This window comes from Podarcis gaigeae (genome assembly GCF_964106915.1).
Source record: "Podarcis gaigeae genome assembly, chromosome: 1".
In the NCBI taxonomy this organism is placed as follows: Eukaryota; Metazoa; Chordata; class Lepidosauria; order Squamata; family Lacertidae; genus Podarcis; species Podarcis gaigeae.
In genome coordinates this window covers 51,337,410-51,349,881 of record NC_139678.1, presented here as the reverse complement: position 1 = coordinate 51,349,881, position 12,472 = coordinate 51,337,410, and the positions used below count along the sequence as shown (strand labels likewise).

General features: G+C 46.2%; 1 protein-coding gene across 13 annotated transcripts in view; it reads left to right on the top strand.

Annotated features, from left to right (window-relative positions):
• LARGE2 (LARGE xylosyl- and glucuronyltransferase 2) overlaps window positions 1-12,472 on the top strand; it is a 48,014-nt gene that overhangs the window by 29,569 nt on the left and 5,973 nt on the right. For 10 of the 13 annotated variants that reach the window (XM_083750309.1, XM_083750312.1, XM_083750304.1 and 7 more), the window contains 8 exons: window positions 5,008-5,153; window positions 6,571-6,824; window positions 7,496-7,578; window positions 7,921-8,044; window positions 9,855-10,026; window positions 10,420-10,524; window positions 12,013-12,125; window positions 12,327-12,452. In XM_083750309.1, the coding sequence (XP_083606435.1) occupies window positions 5,048-5,153; window positions 6,571-6,824; window positions 7,496-7,578; window positions 7,921-8,044; window positions 9,855-10,026; window positions 10,420-10,524; window positions 12,013-12,125; window positions 12,327-12,452 (1,083 nt within the window). In that variant the 5' untranslated portion in view covers window positions 5,008-5,047. Of the gene's footprint in view, window positions 1-5,007; window positions 5,166-6,570; window positions 6,825-7,495; window positions 7,579-7,920; window positions 8,045-9,854; window positions 10,027-10,419; window positions 10,525-12,012; window positions 12,126-12,326; window positions 12,453-12,472 lie in introns of all 13 variants that reach the window. The other 3 variants (XM_083750302.1, XM_083750307.1, XM_083750308.1) reach the window with 1 other exon arrangement.

The window sequence follows — 12,472 nt, the reverse complement described above, 5'->3', positions numbered from 1 at the left end:
AGGTCTGGCTTTGGGCAGTGCCTGGACGGAAGAAAGGGGGATATAAACGTAATAAAATTTAAAAGAGCGACAAAACAGGGAGAATGCAGGGCAAGATGGGAGTGACTGGGTTTTAAACTCAACCTTAGAATGGTGGTTTGTAAGCTTCCTATATTCAGGGCTTTCACATCACTACAGATGTACGTTAGAGCACAAGATTGTCTGTGATGGGAAATCCTGTCTTTCTTTCCCGATCTTCTTGCTGAGGAGCCCTTTTCAAGGAAGCACAGGCTTTTCCAGATCACAGTATGAATGCGGCTGCCTTTGATATGGCCACCTTGTTCCTACAGGCTGCTGCTAATGAGGGCTATGCGGCTTGGGTGGTGTGGCTTATAACTCTACCCGGGGGGACGGGGGACTGAAGTGCTAGGAAATCATAACCTGGTCCACAAACCCAGTTGCACATCTTGTATAATAGAAAATAAACCCTACAGTTCTGTTCAAATAGGGGCCCTCAAAGAATGTGCACCACAATAGCATGTTAGGCTGTGGGAATCATTGCTTGTGAATATGGTAGACTCCACCCATGCACCCTTTCTTCTGCTCTCCACATATCACCCCACGACTTATGTTCTTTACAACAAAATCTGGGCTCCCCCACCCACCCTTTGAAGCAATGCTGGGTAACAGATCTGTGGTGCTTGGAGTTAGTTCTGTAAAAATTTTAAGGAGGCAAACACACAGCAATGTCTTCTCCTCCCCTTAATGCACTGATTATAGCAGGTGTTTTCCTTGTTTCTTTGCAAAATAAATAACTAGTTTGTGCCTTCTTGCCTGTGTTGTCTCACTCTCTTCCATAACAAGCAAATGGCAAAGGCTGTCTGGTCTTCTTGCATTTTACATATATGCAAGTAAGACATGGAACCCATGAGAGACTGTCTGGGCTAGGGTTTTTTGTTTGTTTGTTTTAGACACACGGTGTTAATGGGAAGGTACAGATGTTGATGCCTTTGCACTCCGGTGAGCAGGGAAATGAGGAAGATCAGGGAACAGTCAGGGAATGCGTTTTCCACTTGGTTTAGCCAGTGACCCTTCAACCTAAATGGAGCCTCTGTCTGGTTGGTAATTGCCTCATGGGTCTCTGAGGAATGCAGCAGGCGCATTGGAGACTGGAGGGCTTAAGGATTAGCTTTGTGAACAGCAGGATGCTAAGCTGGAAAAAAATCACATGAGAAACTCTTGCTTCCCTTTAATGCTTGCCAGTCACTGGAGAAAGAGACTGGATTCAGCCACTTATGGGCCTGGGGAAAGATGCCTCCAAGTCTAGATAATGGAATTTCTATGTTACCGTTCTTTTTGGAGATTTCTGACAGCTCTGTACATGTACCCATTTTCTGATGACTGGAAACTACTAATTCCACAGCGTTTACCCATTTAAATCCAGGGGCTTTGCTCACGGTTGGGTTGTTCACCAAATTAAAAGAATTATTAGTTGATTGATCATCTGTCTGTTGACCCAAGGTATGGTCTGAAGGCATATGAGCCCACAACCTTGCTGAAGTTAAACAAGCCTGATTCTGCTCAGTGCCTGGATGGGTCCCTCCTGCTAGACTGCATGTATGCTGCCTTGGGTTCCATAATAGAAGAAAAGTGAGGTATACATGTAAGAAATTAAATATAAATTAAATAAATAGGTGTATTACCCAAAGCCAAATCTAGGTTCATTAATGAGATAGTGAAGTTAAGTGTAAGGTGTGTGTGTGTGTGTGTGTGTGTGTGTGTGTGTGTGTGTGTGTGTAAAGCTAGTTACACATTAGCCAAATGAATGGCACGCCAACATTGCCCCAAAGTTCTATTCCCTTAACTCACAGTCCCACTTGTTTAAAATGTTCATAGATTTAAAATTGGTTTCTGTTGGCCAGCTAATTTTTTCCGATGCTCTGCCAATTAAAAGGTGCAGCGCAAGTGCAGCATCTGTTCATTGTCTGATGGTCTTTACTGATGGGCCCACTTAACGTGTGATCTGCAAGACAGCTTTGCGAGGGACTATATCAGATCAGGGCTTCCCTAAGACATGTTGGTGCCTGGGGGCCTAAGGCCCAAATTCCATGGGTAAAGATGGGGAACCAGCAGCCAGGATGTTTTCTTTCACGCTCTCCATTGATATGGGGCTCATTTCAGTAAGGCTTATGCAGAAGAGAATTAATTGTGCCTCTTGGGTTAAAATTGTCTGTCTCCCATTCCTTAATGCAAAGGTGGCTAACCCTGTTCCTCCAGTTGTTGCTGGACTACAACTCCCCATCATCTCTTACTAGTGGCCATTCGAGCTGAGACTGATGGGAACTGAACATCATCTGGAGAGCCACAGGTTACCTGTTTTTCCTCTTCCATTAAAATATTATTTATTTAGATATTTACATCCTGCTGCTTTTCAGTATGGCTTACATGGTCAAGGAATTTCTAAAAAAAACCCCAGCTAAAATTCATAAAATAACAGCATATACATATTAGCAACAAAAATAAGCGAAGGCAGTATAAAATCACATGGCAGAGATGAAACTTAGCTTTGAAGCTAAAAGGCCCTGCTTGCTTTGTGTGTCACTCCTCCTTCAATCATTTCCTCTTGCCTTTCCCCATCTTGTCTGACATTCCCTTTATTCTGTTGGATTTTAATACCTGTTGTGTTTGTTTTAGAAAACTTGAATGTGGTAGTAAATGGAAATAAACTTAAATGTGGCTTCCATATAGCTGACTCTGCAGACTGCCAAATAGGACAGCCGAGGTATACACACAGCTTGCCTCACATCACTGAAGGGAGCTGCTGATTCTGGAACATTTGCAATTGCATTGCCAGCATCAAAGACTCTGTGTGTGTGTGTGCATGCGCATTGTCTGAAGCACCAAGGTGGCAGGAAGTGGCAGGAGCGCTCTCAAACTGGGAACAGCGCAGTGCGCTCTGACTCAACACTGATATCGCTCCTGCCGCCAGAACACCAAGTTCTGTGTCAGCCGTGAGGTTCAGGTGTCAGCAGCTCAGTTATGCATCAGCACCCATTTGAAGTACAACCAACCTGGGGCACAGTGAAGACTGCAGGACTACACACTAGGGCACACCTGAAGCATAAGCAACCTGGGGATTTTGCTTGTTGGTTTGTGGCGGTCCAGCCATTTATGCACTGTCACTGTTGCCTTTCTCTCTGCTACTAATTCAGGCAGGAAGGCACAGAGCAACTTCTTTGCATCCGATAGCATCTCCACATTGCCATTCTTCCGTGCTCTCATTTTGATGCTGCAGAGTAAAACGTTTGGGACCCTGGAAGGTATCCAGGGGAAAGAGAAGTGCCTATTCTCTGGTACACTGTTAAGCTCGTTGTTCAGAGTCACCCATGTAGGTTGCACAGCTTTGTGCCTGCCCAGTCAGTCCTGTTGCCAAGCAAATGACCACGACAAGCTGGAGTGTCTATCTTGCCTGTTTTGTACTGCAGAGAGCTTGTGAATGGAAAATATGCATCTGACCCCCAGGAGGTGCCCAAAGTCTGATGACATGAGAGAAGCCCGTTGCACAGAATCATAGGATTGCAGAGTTGGAAGCAACCCTGAGGATCAGATAGCCATCCTTCCTCTACATAGAAACCTCAGAGAAAGTCCGTTCCATTGTCGAACAGCTCTTCCCATCAGAAAGTTCTTCCTTATGTTTAGTCGGAATCTCCTTTCTTGCATAAGAGTAGTCATTTCTCAGTTTTCTGTCTTTGCTTTGAACATCAATTTATATCTTCTTATCTGGAAAGTCCCAGCTCCTAATCTTCCTGCCCTGCTCTCTGTTTGTAACTCTGAGGAAGTTGTTCTATGCGTTTTTGCAGAAATTTTATTTTATTTTAACTCACTGCAGAACCGGGCCCTAACTTTGAAAACAGGGTTTGAGCCATGCACACACTGACAAATCTGTCTTTCATCAGACCAGGGTTTGGTGGCGCAAGATTGCTCTGGTCAAGCTGTTAAACAGAAATGTAGGTATTAATTTTATCGCTTCTGTAGCCTTTTTCAGCATAATAAAGTGCTTTGGAATTTTTGTCCCCACAAAAATTCTGTGAATTGAGGTAGTTTGAGAGATAATGTTTTACGAGAGGCCACTCAGTGAGCTTCATGGCTGAGCAAGGACATCTACCTTATCTCCAAACCAAACACTGTTTCCAATGACCTGTACTGGCTGTTGTTCATACTCTGGGCTGCAAGTTTCTCTTGGGAAGAAAGTATTAGTGAATTGCCTTTGCTGAACAAAGGAGTGCTGGGTTAAGTGGCAAGGGCTGTGAGTTTGGAGGACCTCTTGATATCAGGGGCTTTTCTTGAAGATGTGCATGGCACATCTCCTCTATGGGGGTTAAGTCTTCTCTGTGCATCATTTTCAGCAATATATGTTAAAACAAGGGACCTTCATGTTACCCTTTGCCATGCGTTTCTAGAATTGGGTTCAGCTTGGATAACTCAGGTGCTGATTAGGGTGAAAGAAGCACACAGCAGAGAGTTCAAGGAGTTTTGTTTGGCAAGTTCCTACTGGGAAATTATCTACTGCTAAGCCAAGGGAGTTGAAAGAGTAGGATCCTTTTTGCTTTTCCAAATCCTGGCTGGTGGGACTCAGAGAGGACTCCTTGGCTTCCTCAGATGTGATTGTCAGCTTGCTGTCAGTGCCCACGAATGCTATTAGAAGTCCTGGTGACACCTTTTGCAGTTCCAGCATGTTTCAAGACACCCTTGGCCATTTTGGAGAATGAATGAGGCCCCCGCTACTGGGGAGACTTCATGGGAGAGGAGGATGTGGCTGTTGACCTCAAATCAGGAGACTTTGCTGGTGCAAAATGCATAGGCTGTGGGCTCACATCAGAACCCAAAGTTGGGGGCAAATGTTTCAGCTGCTTGCTGCTGCTGTTGCTGGTTCTGGAAAGCCAAGTCTAGCAAAGTCTTCCGTTTCCATTTGAGGATCAATTCCGCTGGTTAACATTTTTGGTTCACTCTTTTGTTCTTCTCTTGCAGGGTGTAGGATGCTGGCTCCGGTGCGGCTAGGCCTGCCCACATGACCTTTGCCACCATCATGCTGTGCCCCTGGCGTGGGAAGCTGAAGCTGCTGCTTGCCACAGTGACCCTGGTCTTCCTGATCTCATGGCTCTACCTCTTTATGGGTAATCTGGAGTGTGAGTGAGGGCAAGGATGGCCCATGGACAACGGAAGGGTGGTGGTGTGATGAAAGCATGTGCCACAGATTTGCCCTGTGGCAGCTGTACACGTGGGTGGGAGCTGGGACTCCAGAGTGGAATTGCAACTATACTGCCAACTCACTTTGAGACCTTTGGGCAGAGGGTGACCTCTGTTTCCTCCTGTGTAATAGGACTAGGAAAGCTTTCCTAGAATTGTAGAGTTGGAAGGAACCCCAAGGGTCATGTAGTCCAACTCCCTGGAATGCAGGAATCACAGCTAAAGAATCCCCGACAGATGGCCATCCAACCTCTCTTTAAAAGCCTTCCATGAAAGAGAGTCCACCACCATCAGACATTAAGGTGACAGAAGGATGGTTCTACTGCCTTGCTTGGATCTATGTGATTTTCTCATAGCCCAAACACATAGGAACTGATCCCTCTCATATATGATGAAGAATGGGCCAGATTTCCAATTTGGGAAATGTAAAAACTATCACCAAATTGTATATTTAGTTCCCAGCTTCTCAGCATTCAAGGCAGCTTGTAAATCTTTGGATCTTCTACACTAGAACTTACAAACAGACCCTTTTGAATTGCACCTGGTGGCCTCTCTTCGCAGAGGGCCAGTATTCTCAGCAAGCCCTCCTTGGATCAATCCAGGCTTGGAGCTGTTCACCTTGGGAGTGCTGGGGCTCCATCCGTTGTGTGGTTCTTCTCCCTGGCAGTTGCCTTTATGGCCGTTAGAGAGTCTTCGCTGGAGAGGGCTTGAGGGTGTTGCCTCCTTCCCCCTCCCTTGCTGATGTCAGTGGCAGATCTCTCCAGAAAATACATTACAGAGAGAATGAGCGCTGGGTTTTCAGAATATTGTTTTCTTAGGTTGCATTGATACAGTACTACTCTCTGGCCGCAACATTATGAATGGAGAAGCTAGAGGCAGAACTATGCCCCTTCCTGTTATGCCACTCTCTTCTTTCTTGCCCATCTCATTCATGGTGTGGGGTGATACTGTACATTAACTCTTGAGTGTTCAGATTCACATTCACCCACTTGAGGAGCAGCATTCAGCTTCATATTGAATAGTCTTAAATTAATATTAAGTCCATTTGACTGCAGAGAAAGATAGCCGGTGGAATTAATATAATTGAATCTAAATAAGGAAATTGTAGGACTATGCAAAGAGATAGGGAGAATATTTTATAGTGCTGGAACTTTGCAACCTTGCTATATGAATTCAAGAAACCTGCATAAAATATTTGTTCCCGCTCTCATCCTTCTTCCCACTTGTCCCTCTTGTTTCACTGAAGTATGTGCAAAAGGCTCAGTGACTATGCATCCTCCTCCTCCTCTCACCACTCCTCTATTTATGTTTTCTTTTCCTGGGGGGCGGGGATCCCCTCTATAGATGGATGCTCCTTCCTGCTCCCGCCTTGCTTTGGGGAACAGTCAAGCCGATACCTTAACCGCGAGGCCTTGATGTCCCAAGTACAGAAAGTGGAAGAGGAAAACCAGCTGTTGAGGCTGCAGCTCAGCCAGATGCAGGATGAGGCTGTGGATGGGACGGACAGCAGCCAGCAGGGAGCGCAGTTCATAGAGGACCAGGATGGAAGGGACAACAGCACCGGCTGCCTCAAGCAGAGAATGGTTCAGAAGTGCGAGGTAAAGGCTAACTGGCTGCCAAGGCACCTTGCAGGCAAATAGTTATGGCAAAACTGTAGAAGGGTCGCACAGCAAGAGGCGTGTTGTTGTTCAGGCTCCTGAACCTGTTACGTTCCCTAAGATGGGGGTAGCCAACATGGTCCCCTCCAGAGGTTTTGGACTACATATCCCATCATCCCCAGCCAGCTTAGAATGGTTGGGAGTGGTGGGAGGTGTAATTCCCAACCTCTAGAGGCTGCCCTTACCCCAAGATAATAGGTGTAGCCATATAATTCCCACTCTAGCCGCTTCCTACTGTAGGTACCGTGATATTTATTTTGCAATGTAATGCTTTTCTGAACCCTAAGATATGTGTTGGTATGATAATCCCCTGAGGGCAAGGAGGCAGTCCTCGCTTGCGCCTTGTTTCTATGTCCATTTCTAACTCTGGTTGGTTTTGCATCAACGTTTTGTATTATCCATTTTGCTCTGGGAAAAGTGTACTCTCTGCTCACCCTTTTTTACTGACTTGGATGAAGAAGAAAGGGCCCTGGCAGGACAGGTGGATTCTGCATGTATTGTGGGGAGCAGCTTCTGAAAGCTCCACTTGGAGGGGAAGCGGGGAGAGGATCTCTTGCAGTGAATTGTGGATGGGGGGCCAGGCCTGATGGCATCTTTGTGTTTCTGGGCAGCTTCTCCATGTTGCAATTGTCTGTGCTGGATACAATGCAAGTCGGGATGTCGTCACCCTGGTGAAATCCATCCTCTTCCACAGGTAACCTTGGAGGGGGTGGGGAAGGCTGCTCTTCTTTTGAGCAGGTAGCGGAGGCTTCTGAGTTTCCCAGGACTTGAAGACGGGGTTAAAATAGGATGCCTTTCTTCACTTTTGATTCCAAGCTGCAGTTCTGGGTGTGCTGGGGAAAGATAGAACAAGTGAAGACTAGTTAGGGTCCTCTGACCCCATCCTTTTTCACTTAAATGCAGCTGCCAGGGTTCTGTATGTGGCATAGTAAGGCATCAGCTGCTGCAAGGGGGGGGGTGCAAAATGAGGGAATTGGATGTATTTCGTATCTTGCTTTCAACTATTGCAAGCATTAACTGTTTCCTTCCTTGGCAGGAAGAACCCTCTTCACTTCCATCTCATCACTGACTCTGTGGCCCAAAAGATCCTGCAGATGTTGTTCGAGTCCTGGATGGTGCCCTCTGTTCATGTTAGCTTCTACAATGCGGATGACCTGAAGGCAAGGGAGATCAAGCCAGGCTCGTTCTCTCTTTCTCCATTTGTTCCCTTTCCCTCTCTTCCCTTCCCTCTCCACATCCTCTTTCCATGAAGTGAGCAGCCCTGTAGGGAAGGCCCTGCCGTAGGAATGGCTTGCTTGGAGATGAGAGACGCAAACCCTTTCCATTGTTTTCTGTGCTCTCATCTGCTACTACTGTCATTTCATTTGTAGAGTGGGAAGCACCTGTAGACAGGATCTGAATGATTTAGAAATATATAACGTTAAGCTTCTCATTTCAGCAGGAATCTCTAAGTGGTTTACATATCTGGGGAGGTGGGAGAAGTGTGTTTGCGTGTGTGCATTTGTGTGTGTTCACGTAAACAAAAAATACAAATTCCACATTAAAAACTAAACAATACTACTACTACTACTAAAAGAATAATACTATTTTAAATAACATAATTAAGAAACAATAAATACAATATACATAAATAAACACCTTTTTCCTTGGAATTGAGCCCCCTGATGGATAGTGGCTGGATCCAAGCTTGTGAATGGATCCAAAAGGTCATGAATCATCCTTAAGGTCACCTAGAACTTTGCAACAGAACAGCAGCCAAAATCTGCACTTGAAATTATTACCGTATATGATGCACTGTCATGATTCTGATGTCCAAGAATGCTAATATTTCAGCAAAGTGACAGAAGGGCAGAAAGATTAAGGCAGGGAGCCCTGAAGCAGCACCTGGAGTTTTCCAAGGCCACATAAGTGTTCCTAATGAACAGTGGGCACTGTGCCAGTCTCCTCTTGCTCTTGCCAAAACTTTATGTGGAAGTTGTTGTCCATAATAAAATAGGAAGGGATAGAAACATAATTCATTTGTTTTTGAAATTTGAAAGTAGCCAGATTCCAGGAGTATGCATTTGTACTCTTTGATTCAATTGTTTTGGGATTAAAGCTCTTAGATTTTAGACAATGGAGTTGCCTTATTTATTCTGCTGTGAATCAGAAAGTCACTCTCCATTGTTTCTGGCTGAATTGGATGAAGAAAGGTGAAATTAGATCTGGGGTAGGAGAACATGCATTTTCCTGCCATGTCTAAAACAATTGGCAGTGCCCAGGTATGTGTTTGGCATCTAAAACTATCTAGACAGTGGATTGTGGTTGAACAGACCATGTGCTTTCACTGAAGATGGGGTGGGAATTTTTTTGTGGGCGGGGGGTGGGGGGAAAGGGGGCTATGCAGGGGGCTATGAAATCTAGAGCAGAATTGGGAGTCCATAGATGCCTTTGAAGTCTTGCCACACTATATTATTAAATTTCTATACCACCCTTCATCCAAAGATCCACAGGGCAGTTTACAATATAAAAACACAAAAATATCAGTAGAATAGCCCATTAGAAAATGTTAATAATGACCAGGTTGATGAAGTTTGCTAGTCCCCAAATGCCTTCTTACAGACTTGCAGGCCTGTTTCACAGGTATGGCAAGGGACATGGAGGCTGCTTGGAATTGCATTTCCATGGAGGTTTCCATTTGTGTGCAAGCTGCCGTCCAAAACAGGAGTGCCATGTGGAAGCACCATCTTTGCAGTTGAAAGCATTCCCACACCACTTTATTTGTGTGAAGCGCTTCTAAATCTCACCAAAGACATACAGACTAGTTTAGAGTCATGGTCTCATTTTCAGTATTGTCTCGTTGCTCAAGCCATAGAAACAAGAGCAATTTTAGGCATCTTGGCTATAGACCAGACATGTGATGCTGATCCTGGCCTGCCTGTTCTCCTTTTCTGAAATGTTTCTCCCCCCCCCCCTTTTCTTTTTTTGCAGCCCGACATCTCTTGGATCCCCAATAAGCACTACTCTGGAATCTATGGGCTGATGAAACTGACGCTCACAAAGGCTCTCCCCTCTGATCTCTCCAAGGTCATTGTCCTGGACACGGACATCACCTTTGCCACTGACATTGCTGAACTATGGGCCATCTTTGGGAAGTTCTCGGGTAAGTGATGACCCCTGGGGGAATAGGGATCCTTTAGACTAGGGACAGAGAATCTGTGACCCTCCAAGATGCTTTGAGGACTCCAGCTCTCTCATCATCAGCCCCAGCCAGCATGACTAGATGCTCAAGGATAATGAGCAACATTTGGAGGGCCACAAGTTCCCTGCCCCAGCTGTTGACCATATTTGAGCACCTCTCCAGAGGCAATGGCTCATGGTATAGGACAGCTCTGGTGGCCCTAGATACTGAAAGGGTTTCTTTTCTTACTCTGTGGTCTTTCCATTTACTCTGCTCCTTTTAAAATTATACAGCAGGGATGATCCTTAGTGAGTGAGTTCCAGAGTACTGATCTGTTATCTGCCTTTGGCCTCATTTTCTTATTTCTTAATCCAGACAAACAGGTGATTGGGCTGGTGGAAAACCAAAGTGACTGGTACCTAGGGAATCTCTGGAAGAACCATAAACCATGGCCAGCACTGGGACGTGGCTTCAACACAGGTGAGCTCCAGAGGGATGTGGGAACATGACAGCATGATGTCTGTTTAGTCCTCTGTCCCCGTGGCTTGAGTGCTGGGTTTGTATGTGACGATATCCAGGTTCAGATATCCTGGTTCAACTGTGAAGTTGACTAGCTGGTCTTGAGCAAATCCCAGCGAGCACAAGGAAAACTAGTCCTATGAGGAAAGAAGAGGTAGCTTCCTTTCCATACCCATGGCAGATTTGGATTTTGAGCGAATGCTGTGGGTGCCACCCCCTCTGATCATTTCTAACCCTCCTCCCCAGATCAGCACCCCTGCCTCCTGAGAGGCATAGTGCACACACACTCTGGCTTCCCATGGAATCTGGGTAAAAGCTGGATCCTATAAAGTTAATCCAACGCTTCAAAAGCAAAGAGAGCCGAAAGAGGAAGTGGGAAAGAGCAGTGCTTTCCCCACAATCCTCTCTTGGTTCTTTGTACCTTTCAACCCTCCCACTAGCTCATGACTGGGGGGCCAACGGAGGACTGCAAAAGTATCACAGTGCCCATGGATTAAAGGGACTGGTTTGCAGAGCCTGAAGAAAAGGCGGAGAGGAGCAGGGTAGTAGGCTTCAAATGCCCCAAAGGCTGTCCCATGGAAGACTGCATAGACTTGTTCCCTGCTGCCTCAAGGGGCAGAACTAGCTCCACTGGGATTGGACAACAGAAGCTGAACATTAGGAAAACCTAAGAATAAAAAGAGTTCAGTAATGAGACCAGTTAATGGGAGCAGGATAGATGGCTGTCTCTTAGGTGTTCTCTCTCTGGATTTTCTGCATTGAGCAGGTGCCTGGACCAGGTGGCCTCCAAGTCTACCGTTAGCAGTTTTTGTAGGGCATGCTTATGCTGGTTTTATGCCCGTGACTGACTGTTGACTGTCATTGCCACACATACCTTGGAGTTGTAATTCAGTGAAGTTGCAAACTATTCTATTGCTGGTATTTCAGAGTGTGAGTAACCAGCAATGGAGCTGGGTTGAATGGCATGGCAATAGACATGCACACCAGCTCCTCTTGATAGACAGTGACTCCAGAAACAAGCTTTCTATCATGGATAGCCGCTTGGCAGGTCTGTAGGATATCTTGGCACCACCTGGTGGTTGTCTAGAGAACTGTTTCTCCATGCAAGGCAGGCACCCCTAGTGGGGAGGCAGGAAAGAGTTCATGGCTGCTGCTGCAATAGGAAAAGACTCGTTCTGCATGCTTGTCGGCTTGGTTGTCAACACTGAAGAGCAGGCACTCCTCCTGTTGCAAGGATTTTAAAATAGCATTTTTATTGATTAAGATGTTTGCAAACTCTCTTTCACCAAAAGGATCTTAAGAACACAAGGAGGTTTCCTGGGGATCCAGGAAAACAGAGCCCTCTTCCACTTCCAAAAAGATGCACATTGTGGAAGTGCATTGTTGAGAGTTGAGCTGAGGTTGCTTCTGTCCAATCGTGGTGGTGCTTATGGTTTCCTCTTCTCCTAGGAGTGATCCTCTTGCTGCTGGAGCGCCTGCGCCGAATCGGCTGGGAGCAGATGTGGCGCCTGACGGCCGAGCGGGAGCTCATGAGCATGCTGTCCACCTCGCTGGCCGACCAGGCAAGTGCTCTGAGCTCTGCATGCCCCGCTGTCCTCCAGCCTGGGCCCCCGGACACACCTTTTGTCTCCTGCAGACATTGTGGGTTGTAGTGGGATAAAGACCTATTTATTTCTTCCTCGTTTGGCTTCACACTTGATTTTACTCTGGGCCTTTCTCCTCTTCCAGAGTGCCCAGTGTGCAAACTGCAATCTCTCTTTTAGGACATTTTTAATGCAGTGATCAAACAGAGCCCAACGCTGGTATACCAACTCCCTTGCTTCTGGAACGTGCAGCTCTCTGATCACACCCGCGCAGAGCAGTGCTACACAGAGGTGTCTGATCTTAAGGTGGGTATTTCCTCCCTGGC